General features: G+C 43.4%; 1 protein-coding gene across 1 annotated transcript in view; it reads left to right on the forward strand.

Moving 5' to 3' along the window:
• The window catches only part of CORIN (corin, serine peptidase), a 1,570,916-nt gene that overhangs the window by 991,065 nt on the left and 558,718 nt on the right, over nt 1-21,133 (forward strand). Inside the window, exon 8 of the mRNA XM_085642146.1 lies at nt 14,663-14,773. Coding sequence (XP_085498272.1) covers nt 14,663-14,773 — 111 coding nt within the window. The remainder of the gene's footprint in view (nt 1-14,662; nt 14,774-21,133) is intronic.

Consider the following 21,133-nt stretch of genomic DNA (forward strand, 5'->3'; position numbering starts at 1 on the left):
AACAAATGGTAACACATAAACTGCTAAACTAATGCGGACACCTTTTCAAACTGTTGAAAGTTGCAAACCAATTAACCTGCCCTCAATAAACTAAAAAAGATTTTCACTAAAATAACCTGACAATCGTTTTCTATTTAAATTAAACTGAGGAATAATTCTCATAAACAAGCGTTAGCGTGGCCTTGCCCAGGTTGGCAAATTAAACCTGATGGGTGAGAGCCTCATTGACGAAATGGATTCTATTTTCATTCTGTTTCACCGGGGACATCCCTGCTCCCCACTTCCTTCCTCTCAACCACAACCTTTGTTCCTATGTTGCTTCCTCCCTTTCACTCTATTCTTCTCCAGTGCGTCCTCTTTTCTTTCTTCATTCCGGGGACACATCTACTATCTTCTTGCCCAGGCGTACATTATGTTTTTGCTCTTTCTTCTCTTTCAACCAATCCAGAGCTTTGCTTCGTATTTTACCTCATTATTTATGTTTATTTATTTTTCTTTTCTCCTTTAATCCTCCTCCTTTTAGTTTTCCCTTCCACTGTTCCCTTACTTCTTCATCTGCCTTCTTCACTTCCTCTCCTCTATCAGTCAATCCCTTTATTATTTTCCCTCCAGCTCTAGGCATGCTGACATAGAAAACAAATGACCGCGACACGTTTTTATATTATTTATTTACATTTTGCAGATTCCTTTTTACATTAATTTGTATGTTCTATACATTTTTAATTTTGCTCTTTAGAAGAACTTTAATACATATTTAATTTTTTTTAATGGATCTTGGTCTTTTGCAATTACATTTTCACGAAATTTGTCGAATTTTCAGCAGTTTAGAATTTCAGTGCTTGTCATGTCTTCAAGGTGGAGTCATCAGACTTAGATTCTTCAAATTGAAATTCAACAGATTGATAGAGTACTCCATTCAAAACCAAAAGCCTTAACCTTTGCCATCTAAATCACACTTCATTTTGTCTATTCTGCCATTCATTCCTTGACATTGTGCCAACCCCGGTAAACTAAAGGAACAACCTCAACATCGTCTTTGACATCAACATATTCAATGTAAAACATTTTAAGATTGCAACTAAGCAAATCAGATTCCAAACCGACTTAATTGTTGACCCTAAAGCATATCATACCATCTTAGCTATGCATCACCTCTTGAGAGGCTGTACGATTTCTAACTTAGAAAAGTGCACTTGTGTGAAAGTGAAAAATTAATTTGATGGGGGTGCCCACCAACTTAATGATATTGTTAGAAAACTCTGCAGAATCACTGATAGATATGACACAAGCAGAAGACTTTTCCCTAGAGAAATGTCTGATAGGTTTAAGCAATAGCAAACAACATTAAAGACAATAAAGCAACATAACAAGATTCTGAGACCAAATGAGAAAAATCAAGAAAAATTTAATAAACAAAATGACACCAAAATGTTACAAATCAGATCAAAGAAATAACAGATATCAATTGTAAACGTTTTAAGGCAAGAAGCTCCAATAAACTACAAAGTAACTTATAAAAGTTCACCATTTACCGTTTCCAAGGAGCAATTTAACAACAGCAGAGGTGGGTATGCCTTGTGGTTCTCATTGTTGGACGTAAAACTTCTCTATTAAGTCAGGGCAGAATACTAAAGCCGGCGAGTGTCTCACCATGTCCGATATGCGGAGTCCAAGGCTCCCTCTTAATCCTTCACTTTTGGCCGCAAAAGCTCTAAATATGACAAATCTGTATTCATAAGCGACCCAGATCTCATTCACTTCTGTGTTGGTTTTGACACCTCATCACGGTCCCAAAGTCCCAAGCCTTATGTTCAGATTTAGAAACTGATTTTGAGTTTTGTAGATGGGTTTCCCCGCCTCAAATGTGACAGACATTTCATTCACCATATTACAAGTTAATTGCGAGAAAGTTGCCCTTTTTATGTGTTATCCCTGTTTTTTTGTGGCCTGATTCTGTTGGATTTTGGACTATGTACACTGAAGTAGGAGAATCCAGTCCATGGTGTATGTGTTCTGATCCCCTAAAAAAAGGTAAAATTGGTTAATCCCTAATTTGCATACTCAACTTTCCAGTAAGGCTATAGTATATGGTGTAGGAAAATGCACTAATAGCATAGAAAATTAAATGTCACTTCTGGACTGCAGCACCTACTGTGTCATTCACTAGGCTGGGAGGGAAACATGGCTTCAGAACTACATGTGTAGCCTGACTCTTGCAGTTTTTCTTTTAAACATTCAGGCAGACCTTTCAACCGAAACCTTTTGTCAGGAGGTAAATCCTATGTTTAAATATTAAGTAAGTCATCCCTAAGTAGACCTTGCAGCCCACAAGGTAGGGTGCATGGTATTTAAAAGTGGAACAGGTAAGATTTTAGAGTCTGAAGTAGGATTTGGTGGATGGGTTACTCTATCACAAACATAATGCTTATCCTGTTTGGCTTATTACAAGTGCCATAAGATATAACACCCTTGTAATAACACAGATGGGATATCTGTCATGTTTGTAATGAAGTAACTCCTCTGCTAAAACCTAAATCAGGCCCTTAATGTTTGCATGTTCCTACAGTGACCAGCTTTCAAAATATATTTTCACTGTTCGGGCTGTAGTTGGTTCTATGAACAAAATACTAAAATACCAATTGATGCTCAATCCCTTATCTTGAGTTTAAAATAAGGTACAGAGATGGCTCAACCACTAATATGCATTAAGAATCCAGTTAATTGGTGATGTTGGTTTCTTGAGAACCATGTTGGAAAAGTGAGTTATATATTCCATGCCTGCAACCCCTGCTGGCTAATTAGCATTGGCTTTCTTAGAGCTGGCGTGTCAGTACAGCTTTGATGAGGAGTGAAATACTGCACTCCAGGCAGAGACAATGGCTTGGATAGGGGATGATTTTGAGCTCCATTAAATGACTAAGTCAGAAGGTAAAAACTTTGACCGAGATGAACCCCTTGGTGTATATGACTTCCGCTCCATCACAGTTGACCTGAAATTGTGCCTAAGTCATGATCAACCACGACCAATGAATTCTGAATGATACTTTACTTTTCATTGGTGCTTTTTGCCTTGAAACTTTAAACACTCATATCGCTGATTCCCCTTATTGGATTTTATTTGTTTTGTTCTAATTTTTCTTATTATTATTTTTTTACTTTTTAGATATGGAATGTAAGATTTTTATTGAGTTGTTGTTTGATTCTTTGACTGTTTTAGTGTTGCAAAACACTGCATTGTTCCTAGGTTACATCTGACTGCTCTGTGCCAAAACTGTAGCGGGTTAAGCCCAGGTGTAAAATATTTAATCTGTGTGTTCGACCTGACAGAATTTGGGACTTATTGCTTGGGTAGTAGCCACATCCTCCCCAACTAATAACACTTTTTATTACATGCATTATATCCGATGGCACTTGTAATATCGTGGACAGGCCACTCACCAAACTCTAAATCAGGGCCCTAATCACTTCTTTGGTTCTCAGATATCCCCAGTGAGCCAAGGCAGGAGGTTGTAGCTGACAAGGGTTGCTTGGAGTCACATACTTCTTTTCAGCAGGCCTCTGGTTGCCTGGAAAATGCTCAAACTAGGATAACCAAGAAATCTTAGCTTGCTAGGTCACACCTTTTTTGGGGACCATTGGTGACTTTCCATAGTACTCTTGTGACAAAATAGGACAAAATTACACATTTAAAATATGCTGAAAAAGTAACACTTGGTTTTTACCACAGCTTGGAGGCTTCTGGAGGAGGCTCTAAGGGCCTACTTCTTGCTCCATCCTGTGCTCCCATAAAGACCAGTGCATTCCACTCCTAACTAGTTATCTGATTCACCCACACAGGATGGAGCCCTTCTTCAACCTTTTACACCCGAGGCAGAAAAAGAGGCCAGCCTACTGACACTTGGACAAAGAGCTTGTTCTTTGGGTTCAAGTGAAGAACAGAATACACCTCAATCTTCTTCACAAAAAGGTCCAAGCAGAATCTTCTTTCTGATTCCTCACCAGGTCTAGGGGTGTTCTGGTGAGCTTCTTTATGTGCCATTTTTAGGTCGAGGACCGCCGGTCTGCCGAAGGCAGAACCGGAAGTCGGAGATTTAATGACTTGGAGAAGAGGGGCTTGAACCCGCCCCTCTTCTCCCCTGTTCTCCATTGGCTGGCCTCTTGAATGCTGGCCAGCCATTGGAGAAGAGGTCAGTCATTCCGATTAGGCCCCGTCCTTTTCGGATCGGGGGGCGTGTTTTTTGCAAGAAGTTGCTGGAGGAGAGAAAAGACAAACACGCCCCCGAATCCGAAAATGCCGCTGCCTTTCTCCGAGGCATTTCTGCTCTGCCTCGGAGAAAGGCAGTGGTGTGCTTGCCTTTTGCTCTGCCTTGTTTTACTAAAGCTAATTGTATATCAGTCTTACAACAGTACAGGGAACTCGTCGATCAGAGCTGACGTCTAGTGCACTGCAGTAACAGGACAAGTCTGTTGTGAAACTTGTGAACGCGTTTTGAACTGTAGCGGAAGCAGTTTGTCCCCGTTTGCTTCCTGTACCCAGGGAGAGATGGCGGCGCAGGACAGTGATGCAGAGGAAGAGGACTTCGTTACGTATGGGAAACCTCTCGAGCCTCTGGATGAAGGTAATTCCCATTGACTCGGGATGATAATTTTATTTCTCTCCCTCGGATGCGGGCATTTGTCCTAGCGAGTCCTGTGAGGCAGTTTGCGTGGCATTAATGTTTACACACGCGACTGTAACACGGGGAAGCACAGTCACATTGCCCTGTACTTTGTGGTGTTGACGTGCTGGGTACAGCTGGCGGCTTTGAACATGTAAACAGCTGTAGAGAGTACATTTGTTTCGGGTCCACGCGCGAGTAGCTCACCGAGTCCATGTTTAACTTTTGCATTCTGTGGCCTGCAAGCTGTTTGTTCCATTGTAAAGTAATACAAGTATCAGAACGCACAGAAAAAACTGGAGTGCAATAACGGCAAACGCATGAACCTGGGACTATTCAGATATCACAAACGTAAGCAGACATATCAACACGGGCAGACGTGTTCGTGCGGGGGGACTGCTTTGAAGTGGTTGGCCAAGCGACAGGGGTATAAGGCGTCCAGCCATACATTTACTGAGCGCAACAGTACACATTAGAAAAGGCTGTGACCACGGGAATCACAGGAACTGTGGCGATGCCGAACTCTGAATTGGTTTTGCATTTCCACCACAGGACTACACACAACAGTCTCTATGAGCATGAAGGAGGAGAATGTCATGGGGAGAAACCGCAACGGGCTAATGAGAAGGGTGGACCGCCAAGGAAAGGCAAACTAATAGGAAATAAAACAAGCATTTACAATGCAATGGTCTCGGCATTGGTAAAGTTAGAGCTATTGGCATTGCTCATGACATTATTTTTGTTTATGTTTTTGTTTTTAAAACATTTAAAGAAACGGCATTGTCATGAGCAATGCCAATAGCTCTAACTTTAACAATGCCGAGACCGTTGCATTGTAAATGCTTGTTAGGTCTCGGCTCGAAGGCTGCGTTTGCGCAGTCTCGATCCGAGATTTAATGACTTGGAGAAGAGGGGCTTGAACCCGCCCCTCTTCTCTCCTGTTCTCCATTGGCTGGCCTCTTCAATGCTGGCCAGCCATTGGAGAAGAGGTCCCGTCACTTCGATCAGGCCCCGTCCTTTTCGGATCGGGGGGCGTGTTTTTTGCAGAAAGTCTAATTATCTCCTCCAGCCAATGGCAAGAGGAGATAACAGCAAAACACGCCCCCGAATCCGAAACCGCCGCTGCCTTTCTCCGAGGCATTTCTGCTTCGCCTCGGAGAAAGGCGGTGGTGTCTTCCGGTGCCCTCGGCTTGTTTCATTTTCTTCAGACGTGTCTACCCCCGAACGCACTCCCTGCCATTAAATGTGCTTATTGTATTGTCGACTGTTTTTCCTCGCTGTATACAAGGTTTATCAGAAACATTTTTTTCTGCTCTGTGAGTTACTTGGTGTCCAATTTGAAAAATGTCACCCGGTGCCCGAGGGTCGGTTTAGAAGACCGAAGTCCAAGGCTGCGTGGTCCTGAATCTACTGCATGCCTCTTTAATCCGGGGCTACTGCTTTTCTGCAGCCTGTTGATAACAAGTGCTACGTGATTGTAAAGCGCAGTTTTACCCATGGTTTAGGTGTAGTTCGCTATAAACACTGAAGACGCGGGGACCGCCATGCACTGCCCCCACCCCCCCGCCCCCCTGAATTAAAACGGTCTCCTTGCAAGAGGAGGGGGTCCTTGTCCAACTAAGAGCAAGGCGTGGACCCACCCCCAAACTCCAGGGGGTCATCTTGCGCAGCTACATCCAACGCCATCACCCCAAACCGCGTTCCTTTTCCCGTGGGATTTCCACAAGATCAATCCTCCCCAAAAGTTCATGTCTAGCTCTCCAAGCACGCTGGAAGGGTGCGGAGGGTGTTGTACACAGTCACCTTCTCAACCGGAACTCGGTTTCCCCACTAAGCTGTAATGAGGGGTGGGGGAGGCAGCCATGACCAAATGCAGCTCTGCCACTAGAGGATTATTATTATTATTATTAAGCATTTATATATCACGTAGTACCCTTGGGCATCCCAATGCTTACGGGTTCCATTGATGGGCCCTGCAGAAGGGGAAACCTGTTTGACAGTATGTTTTGTGTCTGTGTTGGGGAACGGCATATAAAGCACGCAATGACCTTGCCCCGAGAAGTTTGCCGTGAATCGTCTGCCCCTGCTCTCGTGCTGTACCACCCCCTCTCCATCTGCCTCTAAGATGGCGCGGCCGGGATCGGAAGCCGTGACTCTGTGCGCGATGAAGGAGTTGATTTGCCCGCGGCGGCGGCGGGGAGGAGGAGGAGGGCGAGGCGCCTGGAAATTATTAAGAGCAGCAGCGTGTGACCTCCCGTGTGGCTGGCTGCCATGGCCGGCTCATCCCCGGCAGCAGCTCCTACGAGGGTGGAGGAGGCAGGGGCGCCCACCCCCTTTCACCATACTATGATTAAAGCAGGATGCGCGCATGTTAATCGGCATTTTAAATAGGAATAATCATACATACGTGTATAGGCTAACGTTCATAAATAGTGATAGCAACCTCACACTTTTAAGAAATAGGTGAAAATAGATATGTTTACACCGACATGTGCTTGCTTTTTCCCAGAACATTTAAATTATGTATAATTGTAGAAAGCAATACAGTTTGACACATTCTGTTATATATTTTGCCTGCTTTCGAAATTCTGAAGAATTCATTACTACGTCATTTTGGGGTGAATAGCTTTATGTTAATCGAACGTTCTATTTCTTGGGTTTAATGTGTCCACTTTCATTTTAGAATGGCGTCCGGGCGTGTTAAGCGTCGGCCTAGAGTGTAAATAGGGGATAGTCTTTCCTCTCTTTTCATTCTTAGTTGGTTCAACAGTCCGTCTCTGTTTACGTGCAGCAACCCACGTACTACACGGGAGTGGGACTGATAACGCCCAATGATAAAAGAGAGTGCATGTCATCGAATCAAATGTAACAATAACACAGAAGTTTTAATACACGGAGACATGGCTTTTGCCACGCCACACCAGAGTTAGTCAGTGAACTGGTTCTGTTGTACCTGAGGTTAAAATGGCCTCGTCCGCGTGCGCGATAAAAACTTGGTTACCCTGCGCGAATGGACGCGGTCGCCATGGTTACCACGGTGTGTGCATATGGTGACCACTTCACTGCGTTTGGGAGTACACGAGATCGTGTGACTATGCCATGCCTTTGGAATTAAGTGATGTTGCAGCGAGAGCTCTTTTCAAGACGTATGCGATTCAGTCTCCTCTGAAATAACCATGCAGGAGCAGGGCCAGTACAAACAACAACCATGGTGAGTTCCCCGACGAATGCCCGCAGAGACCGGTGCACGAATTTTCTGGAGGGTGAACTTTTAAAAAGTCTATAATCATTATGACTACATAGCTTCATCACCTCCTGAACAAAGACTTTTAAATGCTTAATTTTTAGTGATAAATGCAAAGATCTAGAAACAACTGTGCCACTTCTGCTTTGGCTCCCAAGATCAATGTGTATGTGTCTAGATGTAGGTGTGTGTGTGTGGTTCTGTATGTGTGTGTGGTTCTGTATGTGTGTGTGGTTCTGTATGTGTGTGTGTGTGTGGCTCTGTGTGTGTGGCTCTGTGTGTGTGGCTCTGTAAGTGTGGGTGGCTCTGTGTGTGTGTGTGTGTGTGGGGGGGAGGCTCTATGTGTGTGTGTGTATATGTGTGTGCCTCTGTGTGTGTGGCTCTGTGTGGGTGGCTTTTTTTGTAGGTGGCTCTATGCGTGGGTGGCTCTGTCTGTGTGTGGGTAACAGTGTGTGTGTAGGTGGCTCTGTGTGGGTGGCTCTATTTGTGTGTGGGTTGCTCTATGTGAATAGCTCTGTGTAGGTGGCTCTGTGTGGGTGGCTCTGTGTGTGTGGGTGGCTTTGTGTGTGTGGCTCTGTGTGGGTGCAAATGCAATCGGTCTCGGCATTGTTAAAGTTAGAGCTATTGGCATTGCTCATGACAATGCCGTTTCTTTAAATGTTTTAAAAACATAAACAAAAATAATGTCATGAGCAATGCCAATAGCTCTAACTTTACCAATGCCGAGACCATTGCATTGTAAATGCTTGTTTCATCCTGTACACTCACAAGAACATTTGTAGCTTTCTGGACCCAAACATTGCAGTTCCTGTTTTGGCTGTAACAGAAACCTTTGTTCAAGGCTGCAGAACCTACAATCCTGTGTGTAGAGATTCCAGCTTCCTCTTAGTTCCTTCCTAATCGAAATCGGGATCGACCACCTCTGATAGAGTCAGAACTGTTTTTCCTCCCTACAAGGAGCAGAAGCAAATGTTTGAGAGTGCTCCTTTGGCAAAAGACTTCTTTCACACCAGTCTCCACTTAGCATAACTTTATCAAAAGCCAGGCTCAGCTTTGGCTCTCTGTTTGGCCTTTTGTTTGTGTTCACTCCCAACCGCCGCATTGCTAGATTAGTGGTTATTCCTTCCTAGTCTTCCTTGTATCAGAAACAGTCCTATTGTTTTCACTGAAAAGCCTCATAAAGGTTGAATCACTATTGTGAAGGAAGCAGGAGAACTGAATAAATTACTGCTAAGGTATCCAGGCAGACCAAAGCATGATTTAATAAAGATACTTTTACAATATAGTTATAGCAAATGTACTTTTACCATTAAAGTAGATTTTTGATCAATATTAAAAAGGAATCTACAATAACGTTTTCAACAATTTCCTGAATGGAAGTGGGAAAACGAGCTTTTAATCACTAATAGGCCTTTTCATAGTAAAATGCCAGTTTACCTATATAGGGAAAACAGCTATCTATTTACATTTCTTAATATAAAGAATGTCCTACCCTTCTACATTAAGCACCAAGCCATGTAGGCTACTGTTCACACTTAATAGCGAATAATGTACAAAATATGTTTTTCTGAAGTTGAGCACCCTTGCCTCCATCATTGGATCCTGCAAGGATTCATGCTTCAGCCCGCCACACCACGCCTGTGCAGGTGGAGGCACGTGTTTCCAGTCACACATCTGTGCGGGTTATAAGTATGCTTCAGTACACGTGACATTCGGCATGTGAACCACTTGTAAATTCCCTGCACTAACTGCACCAACTTACTGTGACCTTACCAGAAAGTTGAACAAACCCATAGGATGTAGCGAAGTTTACCCCATGTTTAAGGGAAATAGCTCACCCACTGTGAGGCGGAGTTACAATATCATGAAGCACCGAGTCAAAATGCAGCAAAAGCCGATCAAAGTAGGTGAAGAGAACTCAGTGGAGAATATGCACATTGTCCACATTGCTATACGGTTCAACCACATTGAAAAATGTCAGTTCCAAACCTCAATGCCACAGGTCTTCCATTCTCTAGTGCTTTCACTGGCTGGTAGCTTAGCAAACGATTGGTTTCAAACACTTAAAACTGTTAAGTGAGTACTGAGTTGTTTGTGAAGCTCAACCTTCACGATTTACCACCAGATAATTACATTGTAGGAAAATCTAATCCATCAAATCTATAGCAATGACCCAAAGTGAAATATTTGGTCTGCACCCTCCTTCAATAGATAATCGTGAAAAAAACTTTTATGTATACATACCGTACAAATGTAACTGGTCTGATCATTTTTAGCTTCCCCATGATGAACTGTAGTTTTGTGTATGGTATTATGTATGTAAGGAAATGCTTTTTTTGCATGACCTCCCCCCCCCCCCCCTAAAGTTTGGGATTTATGCTTCTGGTTTTTCAACTCTGAGAGTGCACTGAGCCCTGCCAAACAGGCCGCAGTGCAAGAGATCTGACCCTTAAAAAGTAAGTGTGTGTCTGATTTGTTCACCCACAATTGGCATAAGTTAACTTACATATAGGTTCCAAGTATATGGTATCAGGGGTACCCAGGACTGGTAATTTAAAGTGTCCCTTGTGGTATGCCACCAGGAGTGTGACAAATCAGAGCAAGACTCCCAGCCACCATTCCCGGCTGGCAGAACAGTTTTCAAACTGCTAACTAAACTTTTAAACTAATAACAAAGTCCAGACCTTCCATATTCATATATATTAATTTCAATTAAATGAGCCAGTACAGGGTTATACACTGACAATTCAGCTGTACCAACTTCTGACTGGGTCTACTAAAGTTGGTACTTCAGGGTATCAAAATAATTGTTACATTAGGGTGTGCAATCAAGCTCCACTGACAGAGAGAGGAATTCTGCCATATTGAGAGTGGACAGAATATTAGATTCTGGGACACACTTGAAAGGAAGTTGGCATCAAGTGGGAGGGTACCTGGTAGCCCATCGGCTAGTAGCCACTGCATTGTCTGAGGGCAAGTTCTGGGCATAAAAGTGGCACCCCGAGCACCCAGACCTCAGATCATGTCTGCACTTGAGAGAGGACTAAAAACAGGACTGTTCTGCTGTTCCCTGGAACTGGCAAAGAGAGGATGCACCAGAGGTTGGACTGCAACTGCTGATCCTTGGGTTACCGAAGAGAGGACTGTGCCTGTGTTACCCTGCTCGAGGAAGAGTCATCCCCTGAGGCCCAGACAGAGGAAGTAACACAGTGTGTTACTTGGCTGACATTCTGTTTCAGCTACTGGGCCACAAAACCTTGAAGAAGCTTGCCATGGTGAGTTGGTAGCCAAGATTGCCTCACTGCCACTAACCACAAAGTGCAGCCTCAGAGTCCGAGTCTTGATGCTCAAATGTTTCACCTAACTCTGCTGGACGTGGAAGAGTCGTCGGAGTGCAGTTCGCTCACCAAAGACAGACACTAGTCTCAGTAAAAGTGAACCGCTGGTTTTGCTGTAACCAGACACCAGCAGACCAGTGTCGACTGGGTTTTGTCTGGACTTCAACCAAACTTCGAGGGACACCGTCCTCTGTGGCCAAAGTCATCCCTCTATGTTTATAAACAGAGAGGTGGCACTAATAGGACCCCCTTCACTGTATCAGCATCCTTCAGCATCCTCTATCCCTTGCATCAGGACCGCTCCATTGATGTCTATGGCTGTTCGCCCATAGGGCCTGGAACTGGACTGCGTTGTCTGAAATGTTACTGTCCTGTCAAGCCTCATTGGCCCCTGTGACACGCGCACTGGTGGAGGTGGTTGCTCATAGTGGCCTATAGTAGTCGAACAGAACTTTACAAACGTTTTCAGTGGTTTTCCAAGTAACTGCTAACCACGGTAGTTGCCAATGCATGTTTGCGATTTGAATGAAAAGCAGTTATTTGCTTAATAATTTAAATTCCCGGAACCCTCTTAGATTTTGTTCATTTTGGTGGCTAAATATTCTCAAAAATAAGAGCTATTTTTATAAATCGGTGTTGGATTTTCTTTGTGTCTTACTCCTTGCTTGCGTACTGTTTTGAAACTTCTTAATGCTTTGCACTTGTTCCTTTGGCAATGCCTGACTGCTTCAAGCCACAGCTACCCAGGGTTGAGCAAAGGTTTTGCAAACAAGCCTGACTGGAACCAAAACGTGTTTGTGAGTTTTTCACACTGAGAGGTCACACAACCACTACATATAATAAACCGCTTTCCTCACAACATACATTACTGGTACTACCTCTGCCACTTATAATAATAGTAGTAATAATTATAGTAATAATATTATTACCGAGAAGAGTTTCCATAAAAGTCACTGCTCTCTCTCCATTTACTTTCCACACTTCCTTAGTCATATATATTAGTGCTGGAATTGCAGCCAGAAACACCTGAGATCTGCCTTGAGTATTGAGATGTGCCTCATGGTAGAGCGTTGTTTCAGCAGTGCTGCTGTTCCATGCACGACATCATTCCTTCCTTTTGAATGGACATCTTATCTTGACAAATGGGTGTGAAATGCAAAAGGCAAGCAGTGGTAGTTAGCCCATCTCCCTTTGCCTCTTACCTGTACACCTCATTTCTCCAACTTTGAACACTTAAATCTACAGTATTTTTGATGTCGTGATCAACAGCAACAAATATAAAAAAATATGGCTTTTGCAAGACTCTGACCGTCCACAGGAGCCTGTCGGCACCCTATGTGCAACAGGAGTACAAATGCTGCAAGACTCTTTAAAGATATTGGGATTATCCCAATCCATGCCGTGCCATCTGCATAGACGTCAATCAATCAATCATGGGTTTGTAAAGTGCAGCTACTCACCCTTGAGGGTCTCAAGGCGCTGGGGTGAGGGGGGGCTGCTGGTCCTACTGGGTGAGGAGGATCATTTGAAGAGCCGGGATAGACGTTAATGCACCTCCTCATTGATGACGGTAACCTCAACAGAGGCACCATGGAAAGCATCCAACATTCATCCTAGTAGAATTTTATTTAGCATTTTTAGGTGAATAAACTCAGGTGTGCTAAGATAAAAATGAATACAAAATGAAAAATCTCACTTCTGTTCTCGCTATTCAAAGTAAAATATTGATTTTTAACATGTGCAGCAAGACCTTCCTAGGCAATCTAAAAAAAACATGTTAATCACTGCTACAGGGCGAGAAAAAATGCCACATGAAGTATACATCATTAACATTATTAACCTGTTGTATTAAAATCTTGATTGGGTTTAACATAAATGTGACCGTGGTTGACTATACTGATTCCTTTTGGATAGCTCTGAATCTGTGACCACCCACCAAAGTCTATTCCGGAGAGTATTTTTGCAACTTCATTTTATGCTGAAACTCAGTCCGGCCAGCTTCACTTCGGTCCTCTTAGCCACACCTGAGGGGTCAAAATTAGTGCAGAAAATGAATGTGCCAGAAAACGGGAGATGATATGGTGTTACGGCCAGCATGGAAATGGGGGACAAGATCTGAGTCCAAGCGTCGGCCCAACAATTTAGTTGATCTCCCTATGCTTCAAAAACATGAATTTGACCTTGTGTAATGTAACAGGTGTCACTTAAAGCTCTCCATTGCACTTGGGCGAGTTTGCTCTATATAAATCTGCAAAAAATCGTAACACTGGGGCAGAAATAGCCGAGCTAGTAAAAAATAACCTTGAACTTAAATCTTTTATTATCTTTAAGTTGTCACCTGTTGTCATTAAAACAACAACAAAAGTCCGAAGTAGAATAACAAAACATAAAAGAATAAAAAAATGGAAGCAACTCTCATTAACCATTTAGCCTGCGACAAAGGGGAGTTGTCACTCTCTTTTCAAGGGTGCCCATAGACTGCTTCTGGCGTGGATGCATCTGAAATTTGAGTTTCATGGGCACTGTTGAGGAGCACAACAGCTCAGAGAGAAAAGTAGGCTTGAGTGAAGGATTGATGGTATGTCACTGTGCCAGGACATACAGGTTCGGGTTTCGAGTTTCGTGCTGATGGAAACTCCTCTGACCTGAGGACTAATTGCGAAATCCAGTAGAGGATCTGTCAGCTATTTGTTTTCCACCCTAGTCCTAGAATGGTGGAATAAATCTCACTGCCAGTCACCTACATTCCCCAAATTAATCAAGTAGATTTTCTCTGAACATCCAAGGGTCAATCAGTCCCAAAGTATACAGATACAGGTAATGCTGTTGAATACTATAGAATACTTGAATAGTATAGTGAATCTGTAAATATGTAGGTTTACTATCGAGACAAATTAATGCATAATTAGAATATCTAATTGTTAGACATTATTTAACAGTATCACTTTGCTGTGCAATGGAAATTCTGGCTGGACATTTAATGGCCGATTACTGGTGGTCTGTCAAATTACGACCTCTGTGCAAACACCTATTTGAGCAAAGTCTGTAATTAAAGGTGGGGCAAAATGTATCACACCAGCCAATTACAGTTAAATTACAATTACAGTTTACACCCTCTGTTACATTCCAAACCTGCCGAAATGTATCCCGTTTAAAGGCCTGATATTTACGGGGACTAGCAGGTTCTGGTGCACTAATCACCAAAATCCGCATCTTATTCCCAAAAGGTTGGAATTGGCGATAAATATTCCATCCGGCAAATTCTGAACACCCGAGTCTTGAATTTTATCGGGTGAGGTAATCATCAGTTCATCACATACATCAGGGCTTGAGTCTCAATCTACTCCTATATAGTAAATGTTGATTTTGTTTCGAAGGCTGATTTTGCCAACTCACTATAACTGCTTCTCTTTTTTGCTCAGAGTGCGACCCTTTGATAGAGCACCGGTGTGGAGACGGAAGATGTATAACTACCCAATGGGTGTGTGATGGAGACCATGACTGCATCGACAAGTCAGATGAAGTCAATTGTTGTAAGTTATATTTTATTCTGTCTGTCAAAGCAATTGGAAATTGTTGTAACATAAAATGTGATGTTACCAATATACTATATATATTTTTTTTATTTTAATGTCATCAAATGCAGGTTTTTCAAGTCATCTGACATGTTTTTCCTGGCCGTTTCTGTACAATACCACTGGTATGCAAAGAAGGAAATGACAGCTCTAATAATATACAAAGAGAAACAGAAATAACTCCCTCCAATAGCTGATAATCTGAGAGAATTGCTTGATAGTCATTGGCATTGGGGTGATGAAATGTGTATTTCTCTCTTTATTTCCACATCCATCTTTTCGTCTAAGTGATCCTTTTGCCCCCTGTTTATAATACAGAAGTTATTCGCCGCCACACTCAACACTGAATTCTCAACAAACTGGGCTTTTGCAACGGGATACTCCTGTGTATCTCACTCTGCTCCTGTAAGTTCCTAAGTTAAGTCTTTCTATTTGCTACACATTTATTACCTTGCCAGGTTCACACCCATCTAGTCTTTCTCACACTGCCGTGCACTGGACATGCTGATATGTCTTTCGCATGTCTCTTGAACACCCGCTGGAAAATGCAGGTTCCCTAAAAGCAATAGGCATGCTAATGTTACGAGACCTTGTAGGCATATTGGTATTAACCCAATGTCATGTCAGTCTATGCTCAATCTACAGTGATGACTATAACCTAAAGACAGCCACCATAGACACCAACCAGCATGCACCCTGATTGAATTTAAAAAATGTATTAGCATTTCCAGTCATACAACTCAAGTATATTATGCTAAAAACAAATTCAATTATATACACCGTACTGCTGTTCCAGAATGAACAATAGATGGTAAACCTCACCTCAGAGTTGGTCACTGTATACAGTAGGACCCTTTACCCCTTTTTCAGATTGCATTCAAATTTGCCTATTGCCTTCATGCTTCTTATCAGCTGCACTGCTTCTCGAAAGTACTATTCCATCCTCTTGATCCAGCTCCTTACCATAACCTGAGATTTCCTCTACCACTGGTCACCCAAAAAAGTCTCTTCTTTTGCCCAACTCTGACATCATATTCCCTGATATTCATTTAGTGGTGTTTAAGTGGAAAGATGGAGAAAGTGAATGGAGGGAAATAAGGAAATTAGTCTCCCTCTTTCACACAAAGCCGCTCGAATGCTGCTGAATGTTCCAGAACTGAATACTTCGTGAACACCTGTGCTCTTTCCCTCCGTAAGGCGAGCTGCTTTGGGAACGCATCAGGGGTAAGTGACCTGGTTGTCAGGCCACTCCCTTTATATGTGCTATTGCATCCTAGACTTGACATCCAGGAGCTATGTATGGTCGCCCAAGATACTGTGCGGTTCTTCGTGGCAGCAGAGGAGTGGGCAAGCAGCAGGCTGCTGGTGTGCCTTGTTGGCCCTGAAGCCCCGCCAAGGATGCTCTTCCAACAGGAAGTTTTGGCTTTTTCACCTTTGTTGTCATAGGAGGTGGATCGGGCAGGAAGAAGGTGGTTGATGCGGGGTGTGTTGTCTTGCATCTGGTGCATTTGGTAATGGTCCCCTTGAGAGTCGGCAGAAGTGAGTCGAGTTGAGTGTGTAGGCAAATAAAGCTGTGTAAGTATGAATATTCTCACCAAAGCTGCTTTTGTTTGACATCCAGACCCTTTCTTGATTCAAACCTTACTTTTTTTCCTGGCTATTGGCTTATGACAGTTGGTTTTGCTTGTCGTTATAGTTGATACTGGAGACTGGAGTGCTTCCGCGATGGATCTGACTGCAGCTCCACGATTTCATTGTATCTACACCAATGTCTGATTATTTCCCGTGTTGAGTTGACCCTGGCACTGCATTTATTTATTAATACCTTTTCACATCAATGAATAACAATATAATCCTTCTAAATAAATACGTTTGACCATTGTCTCTAAAATAATAAGATAAAAACATATCATAATCTTCATGGTAGAGCTAAGAAATTAATGATTAATAATGCTGTGATTAATAATAAAATCTTAAAAACTATACTTGAAACTAATTGCTATTCCAGGAACGGTGTGTGCCTACTCTAAATATCAGTCAAGTTTATGTAAAGTGCATTACACATATTAATTATGTGGTGTATTTTAGATTTGAACTTGTGCAAATAGGAAGCCCACTAATTTGCATAATATAGAAATTAAAGAGTTTTATGAGGTTGGCAGCAATGCCAGACTACAAACAACAGAATCCATACATTTAAAATAAAAGTTAGTGCTGCAGATTCACACTGTTGAAACATGCGCAAACTGCATCGGCACACCTCCTGATCCCTAATCGATTAAACATAGGCTTCAGTAACTTCCTACGGATGGTATCAATCCCTTACAAGCACATAAAATGTGAGCCAGTGACTCCACATTTGCTGAACATGACCAGCACATTGGAGTTCCCCAAAGTCCCTCCTGGTGTACCTGAACTCCAATACAATCAAAAGCAAAAGAGCAGTCTGGTCAATATAATTCTTTGATGGAATGATATGGTGAACGAAAAATATTCATGCTTGTGTCTACAAGAGTATGAAGTAATTGATGGATTTCCAAATGTTTGCCTTTTTGAACTGCGTAAGATCTTCTTTAAATGAAATGAATCGGGCTTGTTTCCTTATTTTTTCTTTTCTTGTTGGTAAGGATAATGTAGATTTTCCTAGTTGTTATGACGGAAAGTCTTAATTTTATTAAAGACACGGAGGCGAGTATTATGCTTTCTTATCTTGCATTTATTAGACAGCAGCCAAGATAAGTGAGAAAAAACTACAGTTCCCAGAGGCCCAGGTAAACAAAACTGGCCAATGGGGACCTAGAAAAAACTAAACCTAAGGACCAATCACCAGATAACTGTCAATAAAACGTCACAACTGACTGCGTAGATTCCTCTTTTCGCTGACGAGCAGATCAGATAAAGTCAAAAAATAGTGGAACAATCGCCAAAACTATGGAGAACGCCAAAGTCCATGAGCAAGCTTCTTGAACCAAATTCGACCAGGTGAGACTAACAGCAGACTTCGCCGACGTTGACTCCGAACAGGAAGGAGAGATGTTCCGGCAAGAGGAAAACCACATCTGTCGATCGACTGGACCATCACGTCGATGCAGGAGGCAAGGCCGGATTTGCTGAAGGGAGGGAGAACACATGTTAGTAGTGTAGAAGCGGGATAATATTCGCCTCCGTGTCTTTAATAAAATTAAGACTTTCCGTCATAACAACTAGGAAAATCTACATTTTATGTCAAGACCGGAGGCTCCTATTATGCTTGTTCAAAGCATATTAACCACCAAAGAAGCCACAGTGTCAATAGGTTTGTAATAAAACATTCGAAAAACATTCTCATTAGTCCAGTCAGCTGATCTCAGAATGTCCTCCAGACGGGAGCCTGCCCAAAAGGCCTTAGAAACCATGGCTCCCCTGGTGGAATGAGCTCCGAAAACGGAGACATCAATGCCTGCAAGGGACATAACCCAACAAACCCAATGGGCAAGAGTAGCAGAGGAGACAGGAAGGTGAGGTTTACGGAAAGAAATGAAGAGCTGGGAATGGGAGGGCGTTCTGAGATTAGCAGTCCTTTGTTCATATATTTTTAAACATTGACCTATACAAAGTTCGGGATGCGAGGGAAAATAAGGGTAAAACACAGTATTCAAGTTTGTTTTGGTTCGTCTATGAATTTGAAACACAACACCTGTAGGAGAAAATTGACGACATGAAATATCCAAAGCTTTGACATCAGAAACGCGTTTAATGGAAACAAGGCACAACAGAATGGTAAGTTTAGCAGACAACATTTTTAGAGAAAGGGAAGCATTATCTGGCCAGTCAGATAACAACTTGAGGACTACAGAAACATCCCATAAACTGGAATACTTAGCCAACGGAGGTTTGGAACAACAAACTCCTTTCAGCAGACGGCAGATTAAGGGGTGAGAGCCTACTGGCTTGCCGTCAATAGGAGAATGGTTGAGGGAAATGGCCGACCTGTACAAGTTAACTGTTCTGTAGGACTTGCCCGCACTGGCTTCGGAGGCCAGAAAATTGACAACAAAATTCAAAGGGGCTGAAAGGGGATCGATATGCCTTTCCAGACACCAGCTTGCCCAAAGAGACCAAGCGGATTTGTACGCTTTAGAGGTCCCAGGGGCCCAGGCTTTGCTGACGAAGAGAGAAGCTTCTTGCGAAATAAGGATGTCAGTAGGGGCAGGCCAGACACCTTCCAGGCAGACAAAACCAGGGTTTTGTTCAGAATGAGGCTGTGTGGAAGGCCCAGGGGATTCGAGAGCAAGTCCTCGCGCGCTGGGAGAAGAACTGGAAAATCTTCAGCCATTTCTAACAGGGACGGGAACCAAATATGAGATTGCCATAACGGGACCACTAAGACTATGGAAGTCGATTGGCGCCGCACCTGAGAAAGAACCCTGTTGATCATGGGGAAAGGGGGAAAAGCGTAGTTGAGGTGAAGAGACCAGTCTTGCAGGAAAGCATCTGTCGCTAAGGCGGAATGATCTGGGCGCCAACTGAAGAAGCGGGGCAACTGAGAGCTGAGACGGGAAGCGAAGAGGTCTATATAGAAAGGACCCCATTTGTGAGAGAGGGATAGGAAGACAGATGGCAAGAGCTTCCAATCGCTGGAATCTCGAAGATGTTGAAAGTGCCAGTCTGCCACCGAATTGAGATCTCCCGGAAGATACTCCGCCGTCAAAGAAAGTTGGTTTGACAGGCAATACTCCCATAAGCTCTTTGCCAATTCTGCCAGGGGTTTGGATTTGGTGCCGCCGAGATGGTTGATGTAGCGGACCGCAGAAACATTGTCCATGCGAAGAAGGATGGAACACCGAACTCTGTTCTTTGAAAGGCTTTGTATCGCAAAGGAACCTGCAAGCATCTCTAAACAATTGATGTGCAAATTTGACTCCTCGCGAGACCATGTACCGCCAGTCGATATTTGACCACAGCGGGCGCCCCAACCCGACAGGCTTGCATCTGATTCTAATACAAGATCTGGGGCCGAAGCGAAGATAGTGCACCCGTTCCACGCATCTAAATGGTCGATCCACCATTGAAGTTCTTCGCGTGATTCTTGATCCAAGACAATAAGGTCGGCGTAAGCCAAGCCCTGACGTAGGTGTCTGATTTTTAGACGTTGAAAAGCCCGATAGTGAAAGGGACCCGGAAAGATGGCCTGGATGGACGCAGAAAGTAGACCGACTATTCTCGCAAGCGATCTCAGAGAGATGACGGAGGACTGAAGGACGGAAGAAATCTCCGCCTTGATCGTTGAAACTTTTGATTGCGGAAGAAGAAGGGAGGCGGCAGCTGAGTCCACTAGAAGACCCAAGAACTCGATGTTCTGTGACGGAAGAAGCATCGATTTTTCGAAATTGAGTAGAAAACCCAGATCCAAAAGTAGGGATTGGGTGGTGCGAAGTTGGGAGAGAAGAAGTTGGTTGTCTGAGTTCATGAGTAAGATGTCGTCCAAATAAATGATCAGTCTGATTCCGAGGGATCGCAGAAAAGCCACCACAGGTTTTAAAAGTTTTGTAAAGCACCAGGGTGCAGAGGAGAGGCCGAATGGCAGGGAGGTGAAGCGGTAGGTCCCGTCCGACCACTGGAACTGCAGAAATTTGGTACGAGAAGGATGAATGGGAACCGTGAGATAGGCGTCCTGTAAATCCAAACGAACCATCCAGTCGTTTGGACGAAGGGTATCCCTTAAATGAAAGATAGTCTCTATTTTGAAGTGGCGGTACACCACAAACTGGTTGAACCATTTGAGGTTGATTACTGGACGCAGCTTTTTGTTCTTTTTCTGAACGAGAAAGATGGAGCTTAGGAAACCTGAAGGATCGAGAGGGGCGATTTGGATGGCCTGTTTTTGGAGAAAGATGCGGATCTCTGACGTGATTATAGAATAAGTGTCTTGTGGAAAAACCATGGGAAGAGGGAACATAGTTTGGAAAGGCGGCGAATAAAGCTCTATAAGATAGCCTTGAAACGTATTTAGTACCCAAGGATCTGCGCTGATCGTTTGCCATTTTGAAAGAAACTGTTTTAAACGGCCTCCCACAGGGGGAGGGGGCGAAAGACCTACCTTGTTGATTGAAGTTGTTGTTGCGATAGTTCTTCTGGCCTCGACCACGGAATCCCCTGCCCCGTTGAGGGTAGAATTGAGGCTTATATTCTTGGGCGGAAGAGGAGGATGAGCCCCTGGAGCCTTGGTTGTGGAAAGAACGGCCGGAAGAGCGACCCCTGCCTCTGCCGGCCTGTCCAAAAACCCAGGGTGAAAAAACCTTCTTTATGGATTGCTGCACCTTGTCAAGAGACGCGAAT

This window comes from Triturus cristatus, chromosome 2_2 (genome assembly GCF_964204655.1).
Source record: "Triturus cristatus chromosome 2_2, aTriCri1.1, whole genome shotgun sequence".
NCBI classification, from domain to species: Eukaryota; Metazoa; Chordata; class Amphibia; order Caudata; family Salamandridae; genus Triturus; species Triturus cristatus.